Here is a 23,902-nt window from a genome sequence, read left to right as displayed (position 1 = left end):
CTGCCTGTCACTTATTTGTATACATATATATATATGTGTGTATGCAGGAGTGCAAATGTATGTCTGTATATATATATATATATATATTGCAGACCAAGCTTTCCCCATTCACTATACGAGCCATGCGCTTTCGCACAGCTCGCTTAAGTTCTTCATGCTGGATACGTGCTCTCTCAAAAGTATCGATACCCTCCTTAACCTGCTTCCTCCATCTGTGGTGATGACAGGCATTGTTCTCCCAGTCAGTGTCCTGCATATCGAAGGCCTTTAACGAGGACTTGACACAGTCCTTAAATCGCAGCCTTGGTTTCTGCCGGAGTCTCCTTCCATTCACAAGTTCTCCATAGAGCATCTGCTTAGGAATCCTTCTATCCTCCATTCTAATAATGTTTGCAGTCGTGTATGCTTGTCAAGAGCAGGGCTCATTAGCCACCAACGGAGCCGCAAATGCAAAATATAAGTTAGTCCTAGAGTGCACAATGTTCCTGAAGGTTGGCATTGGTCTTCCTTGGTCACGAGTGGACGGCCATCATCATATATATATATATATATATATATATATATATATATATATATATATATATATATATGTATCATGTTATGTGTGTGCATGTAAGCACCTAGTGTATATGAGGATGAGGTTGCGTACATATCTTTTCTTTTAAACACCCTTTGGTCATGAATGACCATGGGATTGCACCTAGAAAGTTACCCTCCAAGGCACAAGTCCGAGCAAGGTTGTTTGTGGAAGGCCAGCAGTCACCCATGCATACCATCCACCCCTCTCCACGCCACTGATTTTATCCAAGGGAAAAGCAAAGGCTGATACAGCTTGGCACCAGTGATGTCGCAACTTATTTCTACAGCTGAGTTAACTGGAGCAGCATAAAATAAAGTGTCTTGTTGAAGAATAGAACATGCAGCCCGGTCCGGGAATTGAACTCACAACCTCACGATCGTAAGCTCAATGCTCTAACCACTGAACCATGTGCCTTCACTGCGTACATACACACACACACACACACACACACACACATATATATACACGTGTGCATATGTGTGTGGATATGTGTATGTATGAGTACATGCATACATATATTTTTGTGTGCATGTATGTATACATGTTTGTGTGAGTTTATGTGTGTAGTTGTGAATGCAGGAGGTTTATGTCTATGTATTTTGAGAATATGGATACGTATATTTTTTATAATAATTGATATCTTTTTATCTTTTTCCACCAATTAGAGTTATTTCCCTTACACTTAACAGTTTTTGTAGCATCTGTTGCATTGGCAACAGATGCTAGGAGAATGTATTGTAGTTCTTCGCTCCGGCATTCGAAACTCTGAGTACTATAATGACAACCTTGTTCTAATTTATAACATATGTAAATAATCCTCTATTTCTCTAATATCAATGTCTCATGCTTTTGTTGTTACATTTTATTATTATTATCATCATCATCATCATTATTATATATATATATAATAATAATAATAATATATAATGATAATTTATATATTATATAACGAAACGTGTCATTATTCTACCAAATATATATGTTTTACTTATTATTTTGCACATTACTTAATCATTGTTATATGTTTTATCTTATATTTAATCTTTCTATAAGATGTAATTTTTCTAAATGGTATAATTTAATTTTTCATTATTGAATTGATAAAAGGTGGGTTTTTTCTAATTTATATAAATATGTATATTCAATTATGAATTACAAGCAGCTGGTGATATATAAACAAAATCAAACACATACTTTGTGTATGTGTGTTCCATTTTGTTTATATATATATATATGTTGACAATTATGTAGAAATGAAACTAGCAGGCATTGGGCTATATAGTAGAAGACATTTACCCAAGGTGACATGCAATGCAATTGAGCTCAAAACCATGTTGTGGGAAGTAAACTTTTAAACCACACAACCACACTTGTGTTATCATGTACACACACACACACACACACACACATACAACAAGCTTCTTTCAGTTTCTGTCTACCAAATCCACTCACAAAGCTTTGTTCAGCTCAGGATTGTAGTGGATGATAGTTGTCCTAGGTGCCATGCAGTGGATCCAAACCTGAAACGATGTAGTTGGAAAGCAAACTGTTTTACCATACAGCCCTGCTTGCACTTTATTCATTTTAACATTGAAATTACAATAAATGTAAACAAACTAATATCTGTTTTAGAAGCGTTGAAATGTATTGTGAGATACAAATAAGATGATAATTTATTCTCAAACTCATAAATGCCAATAGAACAACAGAGACTGGATAAAATATCTATACAAAGGTGAAAAATTTGTCAGCAATCAGCCATGAAGTCAAGTCTCATGGCTAGTTGCTGACAAATTTTTCCACTTTTTATGGATATTTTATCCAGTCTCTGCTGTTCTGTCAGCATTTTTGCATTTGAAAATAAATTATCGTCTTATTTGTATTTTAACATTAATTTTTCCATGCACTCGTGGGTCAGACAGTTTATTGATGTTACCAGATCCCTGCCCCTGGTGCCCAGCCTACACTTGTTTTGAAACAAACATTTCCCCAAAGTCAGACATGATTTTGCAGAATATTGGAAACGAATGACACTGCTTTGACAGTGATGCTCATTTACAACCATTGTGTGATGTCAAGACAAAAAGATAGATATATACATACACATAGACACAGCATGGGCCTCTCCCAGTCTCCGTACATCTAATAGAAGAATGTCAAAGACTGGTGTCAGCAAACCGCATTTATTGGTTAGTTTACAGTTGTTTCATTAGCTTTAATAAAAAAAAAAAACTAGTGTTGTGTCATATTGTTACCATGTCAACAACTGCTGGTTTAAACAATTCCACAAAACATAGAGATAAATCAGTAGTTTTTGACAAGGTAATGGCACGACACAAGATTGGTTTTATTCAAGCTAATGAAGCAATTGTAAACTAAGCAATGAATTCAGTTTGCTAACTCCATTCTTTGATATTCTTTTATTATCTATAGTCTGTGGACATTTTGTGAATTTGAAGATAGCTAGCATCCGGAGAGATTTCCCTCGCCTTTCTGCTTTCAAACTGCCACCATTCATGGGAGTGCTTCACGAAGTAAATGCTTGGATTACAATTCCCAATTCACCTGATATGTATGTATATATATATATATATATATATATATATATATATATAATATATATATATATATGAGGAGTTATAATTATTACTATTAATATATATTTTTTGTTTTTCCACTTCAGTTCCATTTATTAGCCTTTTCATAGGATTTTCCTCTGTAGCAATGCGAGGAGTATGTTCATCATTTGTATTGAAAGAAGAGCAAGGTAACCATTTCTTTTCCCCACTTTCCTTTCTCTTTTATTACTTTTTCTTCTCACAATTTTTTACCAACATCATCATCATCATTTAACATGTGCGTTCCATGCTAACATGGGTGGGATGGTTTCACAAGAGCCGACCAGGTAGAAGCCTGCACCAGACTTTTGTGACTGTTTTGGCAGGATTTTTACAGCTAGATGCCCTTCCTAACATCAACCACTCAGCAGAGTGGACTTAGTGCTTTTTATGTGGCACAAGCACAGGTGAGGTCAGTTTTGGCAAGGTTTTTACAGCTCACTGCCCTTCCTAACATCAACCACTCAGCAGAGTGGACTGGGTGCTTTTAAGTGGCACCTGCACTGACAGGGTTACCAAGTACTTGCAAGAGAAACAAATAATTGTGTCTCTTAATTTATTAATCTATTAAGTTAATCTAGTAAGTTTCTTCTAAACAACTATATTTTTATGTTGATATTAGTGAAACAACATTATGTTTATTGTTATATTTCAGAATGGTCATTTTGCCAGTTTAGCCAATAAAAACACACGCACTATATATTTGGTGTTATTTTGCTTCAGTGTTATTTATTTTTTATATTAATATCAAACCAAAATCAAACCAAATCAAAATAGATGAACATCAATGGAATTTGTATCTTTGTGGTACCAGTGCCGGTGGCACATAAGAAAACCATCCGAACGTGGCCGTAGCCAGTACCGCATCGACTGGCCTCCGTGCTGCGGGCACGTAACAAACACCATCCGATCGTGGCCGTTCGCCAGCCTTGTCTGGCACCTGTGTCGGTGGCACATAAAAAACACCATCCGAGCGTGGCCGTCTGCCAGCCTCGTCTGGCACCTGTGTCGGTGGGACATAAAAAACACCATCCAAGCGTGGCCGTCTGCCAGCTTTGTCTGGCACCTGTGTCGGTGGCACATAAAAACACCATCCAAGCGTGGCCGTTCGCCACTCTCGGAGTGGTTGGCGTTAGGAAGGGCATCCAGCTGTAGAAACACTGCCAGATCTGACTGGCCTGGTGCAGCCTTCGGGCTCCCCAGACCCCAGTTGAACCGTCCAACCCATGCTAGCATGGAAAGCGGACGTTAAATGATGATGATGATGATATTTGTATTAGCCCCTGGTCGGTTCTGATCACGTAAACCTATAATCAAAGACATAACTGGCATCAGATGCGTTAATGGTTTTTTTTTTTTCATTCTCTCTATTTATGTGTATAAGCAATTTTCTCTTCATGTGTATGAAGCAAAAGAAAGTGTTTATGTCAGTTGCGTTCAATTAATAAATTGTAATCTCATTCTCATTTTATCTGCATGTATATATTTTTGCACACATGGCTCCAGCACTAAAAAAGTACTGTCCCTGAAACAGCCTGAATATCCATTTAGCCATATCAAATTGTCAGCATCCAAAGAACTGCACTCAGTCATCTCATTCTGTGCCTGCAATGAACATCTCTTGTATTTGTCACAAGCATTGTATATGTAAAACTTTAAGAGTGTGATATGAGGTTGATTTAATAGCTCTCTCTTGTAGGTTGAATAACCTTGTATAGTCTCTATCATGTGATGGTGATTGGGTTTTGGACGAGTTCCTCATAACGTATGTGTGAAGAAAGAAACTACTAAAGTGAAAAATATTTCTTACAGGAGTAGACAACTGTCAAATGGTGAGAATTAGCAGAAAGATGAGCTATTTGAGTAGTAACTTTAGAAGGTTCAAGGGAGAACAGTTTGGCAGAATGATGATCATGTCATGTTAGAAAGACACGCGCATCACTTTAAAATATTGATAATAATAATGATAAGGTTACTGTAAAACAGTACTCAGGTGCACTACTCGTTAGAAAAGAGTAAAAATGGAGACAGAAAGTGACAATAAGGTCAAATAAAGATAGACAAGCAATGAAAACTAAAAATACATGCATAGGGCTCTGGATAAAACATGAAAAGACAGAAAATACTCATAAAGATGAAAGCTGTATGGGTACATAGTCTTTTACTCTCTTTAACTTGTTTCAGTCATTTGACAGTGGCCATGCTGGAGCACTGCCTTTAGTGGAGCAAATCGAACCCAGGACTTATTCTTTGTAATCCTAGTACTTATTCTATATGTCTTTTGCCGAACCACTAAGTTACTGGGATGTAAACACACCAGCATCAGTTGTCAAGTGATGTTCAGGGGCTGGGGACAAACACAGATGCACAAACATATACATATATATACACGACGGTCTTCTTTCAGTTTCCGTCTACTAAATCCACTCACAAGGCTTTGGTCGGCCCGAGGCTATAGTAGAAGACACTTGCCCAAAGTGCCACACAGTGGGACTGAACCCGGAACCATGTGGCTGGTAAGCAAGCTACTTACCTCACAGCCACTCCTACGCAGGAGTAATGTTGGCAAATTTCAAGAAGCATGGAATTTTTGAAGGTTACAGTGTCCTGATAGCTAACAATGGATGTGGGTAGTTTATTCCATGCTTCAACAAATCTGAACATGGAAAAAATGTTTCCTAAAGTCTTGGGTGCTGCACTGTTTACTGATTTTATAAGCTTGTCCTTGGATGTTGTTTAATTTAAAAATTAGGCCCAAATTGTGTTAATTTCCTGGTTAATTTTATTTGTTTGAAGATCTTTGATCTTTTACTTGTTTCAGTCATTGGACTCTGGCCAGTACTAATAATTTTTAAGTTTGGTACTTATTTTATTGGTCTCTTTTGCTGAACCACTAGGTTATAGAGATGTAAACAAAATAACACCAGTTGTCAAGTGATGATGGTGGATCAAAGACAATCTCATATATCTTCCAGACAGTTTATGTCTATGAGACTATAGTAGAAGACACTTGCCCAAGGTGCTGCACAGTGGGACTGAACCCTAAACCACATGGTTGCAGAGCGAGCTTCTTAACCTCGCAGCTGTGCTTGTGCCTATGATATGGCCACTATATTATAGTGTTCTCGCTTTCTCTTCTGTGTGTGTTGCACAGTTGATGTTTATTTTAGGTCAAAGTACATAAATCTGTAACATTAAAATTAATACTTTTTGGCAATGGTATATCTTGAAGCAAATGAAGCTATAAATAAAAGCATGTAAATATTGCATGAAAAGCCCCTATAGTAGAAAAATGTCAAAGAATACCCTTAGGACATGAATCCACATCTCTAAACAAGACAGGCATTCTACATTGGATTAAAGGAATCTTTTGAATTTCTCTATTTTAGAAACTTTATTCTTGCAGCCTTAATTATTTTCTATCCAAAGTATTTTAAACCCAATATTTAGTTTTATTTACTTCAAGATACACCATTCCAAAAATAATTATTTCACCTTTTCTTGAAATTTATAAATTCTTATGACGTGAACAACATTTTTTTTTATTTGAAATTTCAGGAAAACTATTTACCATCATATCTTGTCTACAAAATATCACATCTTTGATTGCTTCTATAACTTTTAATGAAATATACAGTGCTACAGTCGCAATTGATCCAGGAATTTGCTACTACGGGTCTGCTGGAATAAGTATCACGCTGGTTTGCCTCTCTTTGTAAGTCTGGTTATTTTCACATTACTTTATTTAAATTCCATATTACAAATGTTTCGATCTGCTTAAACCTTTTTCTTATTAACAAATATACTTTTGCAAATTCTCAAAAACCTTCATTGTCACATCAATATATGTTATTAGTTCAATCCATTCCCCCAACTCGTGTCAGATCCTGTCTAACTGTCTGACCCATGCCAGCTAGAAGATATCATCATCATCATTTTAGTATCCATTTTTCCATGCTTACATGGGTCAGATGGAATTTGTTGAGGCAGAATTTTCTATGGCTGGATGCCATTCCTGTCACCAACCCTCACTTGTTTCCAACAAAGGTAGTATTTCTTCACAGGTTTTCCACAAAAGACTGTAAATGAATAGACAGTGATGCTCCTTTACAATTATCACATGATTTCAAGACAAGGGTACTCCCATAGCACACACACACACACACACTTCAAAAATAAAGACCATATTTAAAAAATTTCCCCTTTCTTCTTTGGATATTTGCTAGTCGAAGAAGAGATTTCTTTCTAGCTGTTCTACCTTAGTAGCCAAGCTGATGGAGATACCTCACAAAAGTACTTCAACTCTTTTGGAGTTGCTCTGCAACACCAGCTGCCTTACAGTGGGATATTATTATCAGCATTCCACTTGACAACTTGAAGACACCTGTCAGAGGACCCAGGTCAGCTTGACTAGGATGCTGTCGATTCCTTTTCTTTGCTGATGACTTATAGAATCACTCTGTTGACTGTGGCAAGAAGAATTTCAAGGTTTTGTGTGCAATTTTATACTGGCTTAATCCTACCTTAGATTGAACTATAATACTCACTCACTGAAAATCACTCAACTCTTTTGCTTCTGGTGTTTGCAGGATGAATAATTACAATAAACAAGTAATATACAGTAATCTGAAATGGAAAATAATACAGTAACAGGTTTGAAATACCATGCAAAATGAGAGGTGTCTGTTTAGTTTTAAGACATATATGTGTGTGTGTGTGTGAATGTATTTCATGATTATGCTTAGGCATAGTGATACTAATAGCCAGTTGTTAGAAATCAATACACATATGCTTTAGAGTTAAATATTAATTAATGAATGACATCTGAAAAGGAGTGACATCAACTTCATTAGCTTACTGCTGTTTCTTGTTTCAGTTCTGCACAAAAGGGGCTACACACATAGGGGACAAACAGATTAAGTTGATTATATCGACCTTAGTGCGTAACTGGTACTTATTTAATCGACCCCAAAAGGATGAAAGGCAAAGTTGACCTTGGTAGAATTTGAACTCAGAACATAGCGGCAGACAAAATACCGCTAAGAATTTTGCCCAGCATGCTAACGTTTCTGCCAGCTCACCACCATCAGCTTACAGAAACGCCATATTTCTGCAATAAAACGCAGTGCACTCAGAGCTGAGTGCTTGTGCAATATCCTATAGTTTTTTTTGTTTTTTTTTGATTCATTAAAATGAAGTGTGTGTTTATTTTGGAAATCATTTAAATACATAGGATTTATGTATTTAAATTCTTTCCAAAATAAACATCATTTCATTTTAATGACTACAAGGAAACTATAGGATGTTCACAAGCATTCAGCTCCTAGCACACTGCTTGTTATTGCAGAAAAGCTAATGAAGTTGATGACATGACTCATTTTCAGTTGTCATCCATTACATAAATGTATGCATATGTGTAAGTGTGTGCATGCATGTATGCTCAATGGGTATGTCTGTATGATTATTTACATTCTGTACTTTGCTTGAAACTAGCACTAAGTTACAAATGCTGTTCTCTGTTGATATTCCCTGTCTAAAAATTTTCCTCTAGCTCTGAGCTTTCAGAGGTGCATGGAATAAATAAATAAATATCTTTTAAGGATTGGTGACAGGAAGAGCATCTTGCTGTAAAACAAACAAATGAATTTTAGCTTACAATATTAGTTCAACTCTCCTCATAGGAAAAAAGCTAGCTCTTTTTCTAGGAAGAAGAGATAAGCATTAGACCAGCAACCCACTTGAATAAAACATCCAATATTGTGGAAGCCAAGTAGTGTGTGTGAAAGATATTTGAGGATGGAAAAGAAAAGGTTTTAATACAGCTGAACAAAATAAGATTTCAATTCTTTGTGTATTTTTGAATTGCTATGAAACAAGAGCTTCACTCAGTTTCCTCTTTATTAAACATGTCTCTAAGTAGTGAGATTCCTAATGCACATTATAGGTACAAATGTGGTTGCGTGGGGAAGAAACTTGCTTCCCAAATTTATGGTCTCAGATTGAGTGCCATTGTGTGGCACCTTGGGCAAGTATCTTCTACTCTAGCCCCAGGCTGAACAAAGCTTTGTGAATGGATTTGGTAGACAGAAACTAAAAGAAGCCTATTGTATGTGTCTGTATTTGTGTATGCCTTTCACTTGCTTTCATGTGATATTTGTAAATGAGCATCACTGTCATACAAGTGATGTTGTTTGTTTTCAGTGTTCCATGTTGGAAAGAAGTGAGGATTGGTGACAGGAAGGGCATCTAACTGTAGAAAATCTTCAACAGATTTTGTCTGACCCATGCAAGCATAGAAAAGTGGATGTTAAAACTGTGGTGATGTCTTTTCATCAGCTCCATCAGACAACATCATAGTGCTGTTTTCTTTGTTGTTGTTTTTTACTGACATTTAAAATTTTTTTCCTATTTACTGTCTAAATATTTTGAATTCAAATATAACCTCTTATTTTGACAGGTTTCTGTGGAGACGACATAATATGATAAAGAGCTACGTATTACTTCAAGAATCTGAAATCCCTGCCCCTGGGGAAACATAACCAGTCTATGTTTAATTTTTATGATTTTCAAAAGTGGTGTGAGATGAAAGAGCCTGAAGTTATAGTGATTTGTTACTCATACACACAATTTTATATTATAAAAAAGCCGATCTCCATCTGCCCATCTATCACAACATCTATTAGAGGGAGGGAAGAAGGGTAGAAGAAAAAGCTGTTGAGAGAGAAATACAGAGAGTGAATGATAGATAGCTAGATAGGGAGTGTTATCACCATATTAACAAGTTTTGATTAAAATTCTGGAAATTTTGAGTGCAAGTCTGTCAACACAAAGCAACAGACTTCAGAAAAATAACTATATTTAGTTATTTTCTTGGTTGGTTGTGTGTGTGTATTTATGTATGTCTTTCAACATATAGACAATGCAACAGATTTTTTAAAAAGCTTCACTACAATGATAGGTTGTTGAGAGAAAGAAATAGTGTGTGTGTGTGTGAAAGTTAGTATTAAAATTTAATTCAAAACAACAAAAAAACAAAACAGGTTGTTGAGCATACCAATGTGATCATTGCAGCAGGCTTTTGCTGAAGGTAGCAAAGTGACAAATAACAACTAAACTGTATATAACAGTGTGATTGGAAAAAGTAAGTCTGTCATTTAATTTCGAACAACTTTCTTTAAAAACTGTTTTTCTTTTTCTTAAACTAGCTTTGGAAACCTAACCGGTGCCAAAATTTCTCATTATTTTTATATAATGTATAGTGCTGTATATAGAACATGGCATATAACCAATGTTTAGAATTACATGTCATTTTTCATATCTATCTATTGATATTCCAAGCAATAAATAAACAAGAATGGCAATAGGTTTTTATATTTCTTCAGTACATTCTTATACATATTTCACAAAAATGAAAATGTCCATTATTAAATGTATTATCTTACAATCAGATTACATCATGCAGTCATCAGAGTTTATGTAACGAATGAAAAATTGGCCTTAATATTTTATAACAGCTCACCTGATACGTGGTTTCAACGGAATCTTTTAGGACTAGGATCAGGAGGGACATAACTCAATAACATTGAATGGTTAATTACTGATATCAATATAAATTATAACCTATTATTGTCATCATCATCATCATTTTAATGACCATGTTTCCATGCTAGCTTGGATCACATGAAGTTCTCAGGTTAATTTCTTTATGGGCAAATGCCCTTCTTGTCAGCAACTCTCACTTGAATTCATCAAAGTAAACTCTCTCTCTCTTACTATATCTCTCTCATATAAATATATATATATCAGTCAATTCTGCTTAATTGTATATAGTTTTGGTGTTGGAAATTTTATGTAAGTGACTGAATTTACATGGCAGGCAATTAATTGTAAGATATTAATTGTAAGATATCAATGTTAAAAGATTTTGATTATATTACACTTGTAATAAAAAAAAAGTAAAATAAAGCAATATATTTTATGTAATATGTGGTTTGTTTTATGCTTCATTCAGCCCAATATGGTCATCTTTGGAATTATCCTCTATGAAGATTTTTCATTCCTTTTGATGTTCTCATACTTAACGAGTTTCTCACGTTCTAAATTCATCAGTGATAACAACCCAAGTCATGCAGATTGTGAAACGTTTAAGCAAGGGCTAATAGAATCTCTTAAAAATAAAGGGATTGAAAATAGAAACAATACAGAACTGAAAACAATAATTCTCGTAATAGTGATTTCAAATTTTTTGAGGGGAGGAGTAAGTCAATTATATTGACCGCAGTGCTTAACTGATACTCATTTTATCGACCCCAAAAAGTCGAAAGGGAAAATTGACCACCTCTGAAATTTGTGCTCAGAGTGTAAAGATAGATGAAATGCTGCTAAGCATTTTGTCCAGCATGCTTTACATTCCTGCCAGCTTGATGCCTTGATCCTTTCCATAATAAGAAGAGCTTGAAAATAGAAGCAATCTTATAATAATACAAGAATATTGCCCATCATTTAATTAGTAATGCAACTATGAATAATATCAGGAATTGTTACATATTTTCAATTATAATTTTTGAAATCCAAAATTTTGCTACACAAAATTATGAAATAGAAACTCATTTTCAAAATAATATTTATGAATTAAAAATTAAATAAAATTCCTCATTTGTATATTTGCAAAAAAATATGCCATCAGTAACAACAGTATTGTTATATTATTAACTGACTAGCAAACGCACCCATCCTTTGGATGTTTCAAGTTGCTTTGGTGGTATTTTTTCACCAAGTAATTGAACTGCCGAGAAGGTTTATGAGTAGCACAGCAATTGAGATTGTGATGTTTTGACCAATGGATGTAAGGGAGACAACCAATATCTGAAAGTTACTTCACAAAGAGTTACCTCCATTGTCCACGTAACCCAGAAACGGGTGTTTTTCTCTTCCCAGGGATCCCTTTACTCATGTGAAAAATTTTAAGAGTAAAACCATCACTGGAGCATAAGTTATGTATGTTCCAAGTTTGGAGAAAATCAGTTGAAAAATATGGCTGTTATCTTTTACATTCATACACACACACAGACAGAACAGGATTTATATTATAGATTGTGGATGAGACATTTCCTGATGTAACCAACAGTGACAAAAATATGTTCCAAATATTCATCATCGTCATCAATCCCAGGACATGACTGTCTCATGTCCTAGAATGCTAGGACGTACAGGAATGGTTACCTAGTTTCCATGGCATATAAGGGACATTCCCATTGTAGAGGATGCCACTGCTTTACAGGGTTACTTATTTACAGCTAATGAGCTGGAATTTCAGCTGATTGAAATAAAGTGTTTTGCTCAAGAACACATTACAGTGCCTGATCTGGGAATCAATACCCCAATCACACAACTATGAGTACAACACCCTAACCACTAGGCCATGTATATTCAGCATGTGTAACACTAATTCAGTCATTGGTATACATACAGAGTGTGTGTGTGTGCGCGCGTAACTAATGGAGATTGGTCAGAGTTATCTCTCTTTGGGAATAAACAAACAGTTGAAAACAAGAAACTGAAAGCAAAAACAATCCATATTAATAATAATCCTTTCTACTGTATGCACAAGGCCTGAAAATTTGGGGGAGGGGATAATTGATTACATTGATCCTAGTACATAACTGGTACTTATTTCATCAACCCTGTAAGTCAACCTTGGTGGAATTTGAACTCAGAACATAGTAGCAGATGAAATACCATTTAGCATTTCGTCCAGCATGCTAACGATTCTGCCAGCTCGCTGCCTTAATCCATAATAATAATAATAATAATAATAATAAAAAGATAGCCCTGATGCAGTACCAGGCTGTGGCTCTCGTGGCTTCTGATCTTAACTGATTGAAAGTGTTATCATGTACATTGTTTTGTCTTGGTATAAAAGATGGGCTACAGCAAATATATTCTGCACAATACCACAGATTTGCTTGTCAGTCGTTTGACCTAAACCAGTCGACTCAGTGGAATTTGAACTAATGCAGCAACAGGCAAAATACGACTAAGTACTTCGTCCACCGTGCTAACGATTCTGCCAGCTTGCCGCCTTCCATCGGCTTAATACTGTTTTATAATATAAGTACTAGGTCACTAATTTCAGGAATGCATGATTTAATCCACTCCAGTATTTCAGCAACACTCATTTCTATTGACCCAGGAAAAGTTGAAAGGCAAAGTTGACCTTGTCATTATTTGAAACTTATAAAATAAAGGGACATAACTAAATACCACAAAACATTTAATACTTCGCTCTAGATTTTCTTCAACTCATTGCTCTCCCTTTAATAATAATTCTAAGTTTGGCACACGGTAACATTTTTTCTTTGGATAGAACCTACTTCATTAAAGTGGTTCTCTGAATGATAATCCTTTCTACAATAAGCACAAGGCCTGAAAATTTAGAGGTGGGAGCTAGACGATTACATTAACTCCAGCCCTTGATTGGTACTTGATTCATCGACTCTGAAGGGATGAAAGGCAAAGTTGACCTCAGTAGAATTTGAATTTCGAACATAAAGATGGATGAAACGCTCCTAAGCATTTCGTCTGGTGTGCTAATGATTCTGCCAGCTTGCTGTCCTTTTCTTAATAATAATATTAATAACAATTCTTTTATAAAATAATAATAATAATAAGGACCTTTTGAGTGGGATGGGTTACTCGACCCGAAGAAAGTTCTAACTGGGCCCCATCTGCAAGGTCATGTGCTGTTTATCTTGATATGAGACCCCCATGTCGCGCACATATGGTACCTTTATCCACATAGTGTACCTTTATCAGATGGGTAGTCATGATGGGTATACTGGGCTTCATATATTTTACCACAGTGTCACTTTGATGGCATGCACTGTTCTCTCACTCAATAATAATAATAATAATAACAATAGGCCTTGTACCTGGAAGCTTAGTACTATGATAATACCAGTAGTAATTGGTGCATTGGGAATGATAAAGAAGGGAACTGAGAAGTATATCAAGCAACTCCCTGGTAACTCATGTCTCTGTGAACTACAAAAGGTAACCTTGATGGATACAGCCCATATACTACGGAAAGCACTCTCCATCTAAAATGGAATAAATCTGGTGATAATTTTAGCATGCATAGCAAAACGAAAGTGCACTTGCAACCCCTGGCCTCCGGAGGATGCCCAGTACAAAAGTAGCTGAAATAAAGTTATAATGAAAGGAAACCATAAATAATAAATATAATAATAATAATGCAGAATGTGTGGTGAGAGGGGTGAAACAGCATGGCACATCATTAGTAAATGCCCAAAATTGGCACAACACAATTACAAAAGATGCCATGATAATGCGGCAAGAATGATCCATTGGGAACACTGTGGAAGTCATGGCCTACAGAGAGCAAAGACGTGGTATGAGAAAACTCCAGAAGGAGTCACTGAAAATGAGAATTGTAAAATCCTTTGGGATGCAATGATCCATTGTGATTACCTGACTAGACATCGGAAACTGGACATTGTTGTGGTGAATAAAAAAAAAGAACATGTATGATAATCAACATAGCATGCCACGGTGACAACAGGATCAATGTGAAAGAAGAAGAAAAAATAAACAACTATGATGATTTGAAGAGGGATATATGAAGTTTGTGGTTAATGAAGAGAGTAGATGTGGTGCCAATAGTAATTGGTGCACTTGGAAGTATCAGCACTCAACTACCAACATGGCTGAAAAAGATTGGGGCAAGTATGAAGGTAGAACACCTACAAAAATCAGCAATGCTTGGAACGTTAATACAGGCAAAATGCCGTTAAGCATTCTGCCCAGCATGCTAATGATTCTGCCAGCTCACTGCCTCAGTAATAATAATAATAATAATAACGATAATGGTTTCAAATTTTGGCATGAAGCCAACAATTTCAGGTGTACTCAACTGGTACTTATTTCGTTGACCCTGAAAGGATGAAAAGCAAAGTCAACATCAGTGGAATTTGAACTCACAATATAACGACAGGCGAAATGCCACAAAGCATTTTGCCTGGCATGGTAACGATTCTGCTAGCTTGCTGTCATGATGATGATGATGACGATGACGACGACAACAAGAACAAGAACAACAACAACAATAATAATAATAATAATAAAAGATCAATGCCTACCAACAAGGAACTACCAGGCCAACATGTTAAAGAACGGCAGTAGCCCAACATGTCGTGTATGTCAACAACAAAATGAAACCATTGATCATGTTGTCTCCAAGTGCAGTCTTCTAGCGCCTACAGAGTATCTCAACAGGCATGATAGAGCTGCACAATATATTCACTGGGTAATCTGCAAAAACCTGGATTTGCCCCATGAAAAAAACTGGTGGGAACACAAACCACCTCCAGTGCTTGAAAATGACCACATCTCACTCCTCTGGAACTTCCCCATTCAAACTGACAAAAAGATAGATGCAAATAGGCCAGACATCATATTGAAAGACTTCAAATAAAGAACATGCCTCCTCATTGATATGACTGTTCCAATCGATATAAACGTATCTGTCGAGACCTACCAAAAACTGAGCAAATATAAAGATCTTGAAACAGAAATCAGCAAAATGTGGAACCTGAAGACTAAAACAATACCTGTTGTCATAGGTGCCCTGGGAATGATAGCAAAAGGGGCTGATTGCTACCTAACTCAGATACCAGGAAACCCCAAAATGGCAGAAATTCAAAAGATAGTGCTCAAGGAAACTGCTCATATCCTATGCAAAATACTTTCTATGTAATCTCAAGTTTTAAAACAAACATAATTTTCGTATGTTGTTTTTTTTTTTAGACATTCACTAGTACAACACTAAATACAAAACCAAATATATGGCACACTAGGCATAACAACAACACAAACTTCCAACCTGTTGTCTCTTGAGGTCTCTGGGTGAGACTTGGAGCCAACTTGTACAAATATAAAGCAAAAGTCAAACATAGAATAATAATAATAATGAGAAGAAGAAGAAGAAGAAGAAGAAGAAGAAGAAGAAGAAGAGTTGTAGTGCACCTGAGCAATATATACAATAAGTTCATTATTGTTACTATTAGCATAAGTATTAGTAGTAGTGGTCAACTACCTATATTACTGGACCATAGTTGAGAGAAAGTTTATGACTGGGGTGGTCGCCAGCACAGTATAATCAGCCTCAGTTAAGAGTAGACAGGCTAAAGTCTTGTCAATGACATATCTAGAGATAGGGCCTTGGTAAAACCCCTGACCACTGGTGGTGGTCACATCTACCACAAGGGGAAATGAACCTCTTTATAGAGACTTAGATGTCATAAGCCCTAACACTCATAATTTTAAAGTTTAATCTGCTTTTCATGGCTTATAAGGGACTAAAAATACAATATTCTTCCCCCACCATTCTCTGAACAGGATGCAAGTCTGTTACAAGGTAAACTTCCCAGCAACTGTTGGAACTCATTTGCAGGTAAGTGGACTGGAGCAATGTAGAATGCAGTGTTTTGCTCAAGAACACAATATATCGCCTTGCCTGGGAATGGAAACCATGATCTTATGATCATGAGGGTAACACTCTAACCACTAGGCTATGCACCTTCACAGAGATGGTGTCTGGAAGAAGCACTGGTAGCAGTATAACTTCAAAGTCGCTATCTTGGTATTTGTACATTATGTAAAATTCAAATCCACACACCCCAAAAGTGGCACGAATGAAATTGGAACTCTCAATGAAGGTTTCTTGCTTGCTAAGTGCTTTGCAACACAGCAGTACGGAGCCAGTCCTCATCCTGTTACAACTACAAAAAGTTAGTTGGAAAAAGGAACTCAACAAGTTAGGAATAGAATATTGTCAAAGAGGCGAACCAAAGAAGTGAAGATTCTGAAAAAGAATGTTGGTCCTTCTGAACGATATGGGAGTATTTAAACCCAGTGAACGACAGCCAGCAGATTAAATATCATATCCCAGGAATGAAAAATACCTCTGAGTTAGAAATTGAAGAAATACAGATAAAGATCAGTATAGGATTCCAAGAACCAGTATATCAACATCTATAGATGAGAATAACTCTAATAATCAGAAGAATGTGACAATCATTGCTAACCAGAAGAAAACAACACATTCAGCTGAAAGAGGAGCAAGATCCAGTATACAAGAAGAAAGGGAATTTGATGTGCATATCTTTCGTGAAGAACAATTAGAAAATACTGAGAGAGAAACTAAAGGAATCAGAGGCCTTTGAATCAGTTGATCTGAGGACTATGGATCAAACCAAGGAGAAGGAAAAATGTAAATAAACAAATGAAAGTAAATAGTGTGATTAATAAGATAACTTGTGGAAACGTTAAAGTTATCAACACAGTGATATTATTGGGTGCTAATGTAGCAGTATAAAGGAAAAAGAAAGAAAAAAAGGACAGACCTTTTTTCCTTGAGAAAAAGGTCTGTCCTTTAGTATAGTAGTGGAAACTAGTGGCTTTATGAAGGATATAATTATTCCAGACCAGTGGAAGCAGAGTAAATTAATGAAAGAAGAGAAAGGTAGATTAGAGAGTTGTGTCATGTGAGGAAAAACAGGAATTGAGACTCATTTAAAAATTAAAGCAGAAAATAAAGGTAAACACTGCCAAAATCAGAATACATAATGAAAGAAAGAACCAACAAAATCACCTTTTTCTATCAAACAAAAATTTGTATTTGATATTCTGCAAGGAAATGGGAGAAATGATAACATAAGACTGAATGCTTAAGAAAGTTGGGAGTCGCATGCCTTCCCTGTCACCAACCCACACTTATTTCAAGACATGCTTTCACAGAAATGCTGTGAAGCATTTTCTTTGACAAGCTAATGAATAAGCCAGATCACAACCTCAAATAATGGCTTCAAATTTTAGCAATGGCCAGCAATTTTAGGGGAGGGAGACAGTCAATAACATCAACACAAGTGATGAACTGGTACTTTATTCTATCAATGTTTGTTTATGTGATGTGAAGATCAAGAGATATATACACATACACCAATGCACAGCATCATCATTCAATGTCAGTTTTCCATGCTGGCATGGGTTGGACGGTTTCACAGGAGCTGGCCAGCCAGAGAGTTGCACCAGGCACCAATTGTCTGCTTTGGTATGGTTTCTACAGCTGGTTGCCTTTCCTAATGCCAACCACTTCACAGAGTGTACTGGGGTGCTTTTTATGTGGCACCAGCACAGTTTTACATGACACTAGCATGGGTGCTTTATACATGGCACCAGCACAACACATACATATACAGGGTGATTGAAAAGTAACTCCCTGTTTTAAAATACTTATTGGTTGTAATTTTTGCAAAAAAATGGATATGAGAGTAAAGCTTCTAATATGAGGTTTTAAGGTGCAGGAGTGGCTGTGTGGTAAGTAACTTGCTTACCAACCACATGGTTCTGGGTTCATTCCCACTATGTGGTACTTTGGGCAAGTGTCTTCTACTATAGCCTCGGGCCAACCAAAGCCTTGTGAGTGGATTTTGTAGACAGAAACTGAAAGAAGCCCGTCATATATATATATATATATGTGTGTATGTATGTATGTGTGTGTTTATGTTTGTGTGTCTGTGTTTGTCCCCCCAACATCACTTGATAATCGATGGTGGTGTTTACATCCCCGTAACTTAGCGGTTCTGATAGAATAAGTACTAGACTTCCAAAGAATAAGTCTTGGGGTCGATTTGCTCGACTAAAGGTAGTGCTCCAGCATGACCACAGTCAAAATGACTGAAACAAGTAAAAGAGTAAAAGAGTACTGTTTGGTGGTGTGTAGAGGCAACCATTGGTCTGTTGGTTATGTGATGTTCATACAGCAATGATGTAGGCAGGCCTCTTGTGGAGATGAAAGCTGGTGTCAGATTCATCATTGCCAGAGATGAGTTGCGTGTGATCAGTGGCATGTGCCAAAGACATAGTACAGCCAAGAACTGCCGTTCTCATAAAGACCAGGAGGCTCTCAGGGCTGGTGATTAATTTCCTGCATAAGGTAAAATGAACTGTTGTGCCAATGTGATTGGACAGTTGGAAACCCATCCATACGAACAACAAGTTTGGCTAATCACAAGGTCATATGACCTGCTTGAACAAAAAGGCCTGTGGAGCTGATATCTCTGTATTTAAGCCTAAATGACTCTCAACAAAAACATCTCTCACATAAGGACAGTATAAATCATCTGCTCTGCTCTGTCTGCAAAAAAAAAAAAAATGTAGCAAGATGGTTGTTGTTAGAATGCCTTTGGTCATAAACCTCGGCTCTATCAGTGCCAGCTAAGGGTTAAACAATAACAACTGACAATTTCTTTTGTTATTAGTTTAATATTTATATTTTTCTTACTCCATTACTGCATATTATTTACATAACCTGTGTGAGAATTATGTATGTGTGTGTGTGTGTGTGTGTGTGTGTGTGTGTAATAATAATGAAATTATTGTATACAGTGCTCAGGTGCACCACAACTTGTCAGAAAGTGCATATAAAGTACATGCAGTAATGTAGAAATGTCTGGAAAGCGAGCAATGTATGAGTCAGATACATGCTTGTGTGTGTATGGAGGGGAGAAAATCAAGTGTAGTGTTGGCGAATCTCAGGAAGCATGGAAGTTTTGAAGGATGCAGTACTCCGACAACTAACAACCGATGCCGGCAGTTTGTTCCATGCTTCAGCAACTCTCAGCGTGAAAAAATGTTTCCTGAAGTCATGGGAGCTGTGCTGTTTTCTTACTTTGTAAATATGTCCACGGCTGTTAGATGGGTGGAGTTTGAAGAGGTGCTCAGAGTTATTGTTTGTGCGATGGTTGATAATTTTATGGGTGTCTGCCAAGTCAGCTGCCAGACGTCGGAGTTTCAATGTGTCCATGCCCAGGGAAGTAAGGCGTTCAGGATATGGCAAATGCCTGATGGAGGGTATTCTTTTGGTTGCACGTCGCTGAACAGCTTCCAGACGATTGATGTCCTGAGCAAGATAGGGGTTCCAGACCGGTGATGCAAATTCCAGGTGAGGTCTTACCATAGCTATATAAAGCCGCAGATAGATAGCTGGAGAGCGGCTCACAAAGGATTTGGTGAGTGATGCCAAGACACCCTCAGCCTTCTTGACAATTTTAGCGATGTGTTTTGTCCAACGCAAATCACTGTCGTGTGTGTGTGTGTGTATGTGTGTGAGTAATCTGTAGTTTGATGAATAACTATTTAGAGAAAAAACACAGTTAATGTAATATATCAAAACTTTCGGGTTATATAGTATAAAAACATGTTAAATGAGAAACAGGAGCCAGCTTATATTTTTAAAAAAACCTGTGTATGATGGCAAGAGCTGTTTATGGTGGAGAATGGATGGGAACATAGAAGCGATAATGGAATAAAGAAGAAAAAAATATTACTCAAATAAATAAAGCATTCATTACTTAATGAAAAACCCATCATGATAGCTCAGTTTGCTAGAAATAGCGGCCAAGTCACCTTCATTTTATACCTTTCTGTTTTAAAAATAAAAGGTGTAAAATTCTAGTGAAAGAAAGTAGAAAAAATGTTGTTTTAGTAAATAATATATTTATTAGTTAATGATGAATTTTCTGAGTGGCAGTCCAATTTGTAAGAAATAATAGCCAAATCTCCCTCATATTACACCCTACTGGCTAAAAAAGGGAAAAGGTATATTGTATTATATAGTTGTAGATACACTCTGCCTGATAGTCTTAGATGGACTGCTTTGGATCAATCAAATGTCTACCTGACCAGGACCAACCCAGGGTTATATTACAACAATGTATCTGTGTTGTAAAATTTGATATTCTCTTTTAATGAATCCAGCTGTAAGTTTTGGCTCGTCCAGAAGAACCAGCCTATACAGAGAGTTATTGTATTCAGTAAGAATGAGCCATTCAAACGTCAATAATGGGAGTGTAATGTAATATACTTAGAAGCAGACAGAAAATATTTTAACCTTTTCAATACCAACCCACCAGAGACTGCCACTGCTGGTTGCATAATACAAAATCATTTGGTTTAAAGTGTTCCATAAACAAATTAAGACCTTCAATCATAATTTTATGTTAATTTATATTTCAAATATCATGTATTTGTGCTTAAAAACAAATTAGTTATTTTAAACTAAATTCTTCTTGTGAATTATTCATTATTTTTAAATAATTAGTAATTAATAATCAATAATCAATATTAAATTAATAGAAAGATATTGATCTCTTTGTAGATGCAAGCAGGCAGAGGTGTGTGGTAAAATAGTGCAGTCCACAACCATGTGGTTTTGGATCCAATCACACTCTAATGCAACCTTGGATGGGTGTCTTCTATTGTAGCCCTAGGACAGACCAAAGTGCTGTGAGAAGAAATGATAGACAAAAACTGTATGGAAGGCCACTGTATGTGTGTGTGTGTGTGTGTATACACATGCACACACACTCCTACACACACACACAATGTTGTTCAATGCTTAAAATGAGGAGTAGATAGACAGCCGACAACTGATGAAGGGTCGTTCTTTATATTACTTGTCCTGTTTTCCATTTGTTTCTCTCGTTGTTTGCATATTGCACTCATCAGTTTTCATGCTTCTTGTTGTTTACTGTTGGTGCCGTCCTGTACATATATATGCATATATATGTATATGTATGTATGCATATATATATATATATGCATATATATATATATATATATGCATATATATATTGTTATATTATTATTTGATTGAATGCCATGCATCCATTTCCAAGTAAGTTTTTATATATATGTATCTGTATATATAAAAGGCAGGATGTGTGTGTATGTGAATGTAATTTATGCACGTCCACAAATTAGCACACATGTTACTCCAATTTTAGGACATTCATCATGACCCTAGCTGTATTTTGATCAATTCATTTTGACCAGAGGCACCAGCAAATAGCAGTAAAAATAAATTTTCAACCAAAACTTTTAACAATTTTCAAGTCGGAGAAATCACCATTGTTTACAAACAGGAGTCAAGTCCCCTACTAGCGACGAGTAAGTTTTTGTTAAGACTTTTGTTGCTTTTTTTCCATCGAGGAAAAAAGTGTTTTGTTGATATATGGGCAACACACACACATACGAACATGTATGTGTGCAAAAAACATGTACACAATAGGTGTATGTACATATGTGTATGTGTGTGTGTGTTGCCCATATATATATATATATATATATATATATTATATATATATATATATATATATATATATATGTTATCGCCATATTAATATGGCAGTCTTATAGATATAAGACTAAAAGCTGTCTATAAGACTGCCATATTAATATGGCGATAACAATTAATTTCCAGTAACGCTGCCGTAATCTCTTTTAGAGAGACTTAGTAATTTTAATATTTCTATTATATATATATATGTATATATATATATATATATATATATAAACCAATTTCAACGGATTTCACCTAAATTTGACGTCGATATTACTTAGTTTGGTTTGAAATAAAGAACTTGATTAGCTTAATAATCCTAACTTAATCCCGGGCAAAACCGGGTTATACTGCTAGTATATAATATATATATATATACACATATATAAATATAAATTATATATATATATTATATACATATAAGTACATGGCTTAGTGGTTTGGGTGTTGCACTCACGATCGTGAGATTGTGATTTCAATTCCTAGACTAGCTATTGCATTGTGTTCTTGAGCAAAATGCTTTATCTAATGTTGCTATGCGATCATTTAGACACCCAACATGTGGTACACCATACATCTATTCAGACAACATCGATTTGATGGAAAGAGTGAGCTAATGCGCAGCATGAACATTTGATCACTATAAACAAATCCTTTGTGCAGGTCGTTTGTCAAAAGCTGAATGCTCATACGTCGTCTCTCATGGGAGTATCCATATATGAGGGGGTACTGGGAAGTTACTGAATTTAAGGGTATCACAAAAGGTCTGGCTGGAGGCTCAGCCTTCCAAGTTCTTTCACAGGGCTTAGAAAAACTGAAGGACTGCTGCAGTAAGTGTGTGAATGCTGCATAAAATCATAATTAACTTGTCCTCCTGTATTTTCTTTTACCCAAAGCCAGGAACTTTTCAGCACCCCCTTGTATATGTGTGTGTGAGTGTGTGTGTGTATTTGTTATTCTTAAACAAGAATATTATTGACAGTGACTTTACAGTTTTGGCCAGTTAAGCCATCATACGAATGTGGTTTATTAAAGTTAATCTAGGCTTTATATAATCTCTGCTGTGTTAAAAAAAACTTCCTTTGGTGCGTAGGTTTGAGTGGAGTGGCAATTAGGTTTAGGCTGGATTGTTATGGAGAGGTGTTTTGGAAAAATTTTTGATTGATTAAATTTGGGGCTATGTTATTGTTTAGAATTTATTCATGTGCAATAAGTTTGTAAGCAAGTGTGCATATTTAGGTGTGTCCCTTTTGTTAAGCAGGCACAGGATATACTTGCAATTTTAGTTGTTTTTGGTTTTATCGAATTTAATCCTTTGCTTTGACAATGTAAAGGTCAAAGATACAAAGTTCAGTATTTAAAACCTTAGTAACTGGGTGTGTCGAGATTTTGTTGACATACCCTATTGCTACAACCCTTCAAACATGACCTATTTGCAATGATTAAGCAATTGAAACTCAAAAAGCAAATCAACAAATCGCAAAAAGAACTGAAACAGAAAAT

The 23,902-nt window shown here is 36.1% G+C and overlaps 1 protein-coding gene across 12 annotated transcripts in view; it reads left to right on the top strand.

Annotated features, from left to right (window-relative positions):
* Positions 1–10,789, top strand: part of LOC115213495 (proton-coupled folate transporter) — a 58,053-nt gene extending 47,264 nt beyond the window's left edge. For all 12 annotated transcript variants that reach the window (XM_029782500.2, XM_029782499.2, XM_029782497.2 and 9 more), the window contains 3 exons: positions 3,264–3,347; positions 6,757–6,913; positions 9,656–10,789. In XM_029782500.2, the coding sequence (XP_029638360.1) occupies positions 3,264–3,347; positions 6,757–6,913; positions 9,656–9,737 (323 nt within the window). In that variant the 3' untranslated portion in view covers positions 9,738–10,789. The remainder of the gene's footprint in view (positions 1–3,263; positions 3,348–6,756; positions 6,914–9,655) is intronic.
* Positions 10,790–23,902: the final 13,113 nt, after the last annotated feature.

Source organism: Octopus sinensis, linkage group LG6, assembly GCF_006345805.1.
Source record: "Octopus sinensis linkage group LG6, ASM634580v1, whole genome shotgun sequence".
NCBI lineage: Eukaryota > Metazoa > Mollusca > Cephalopoda > Octopoda > Octopodidae > Octopus > Octopus sinensis.
The sequence above is the reverse complement of the archived record's forward strand: the minus strand, read 5'-3'. Positions and strand labels throughout refer to the sequence as shown.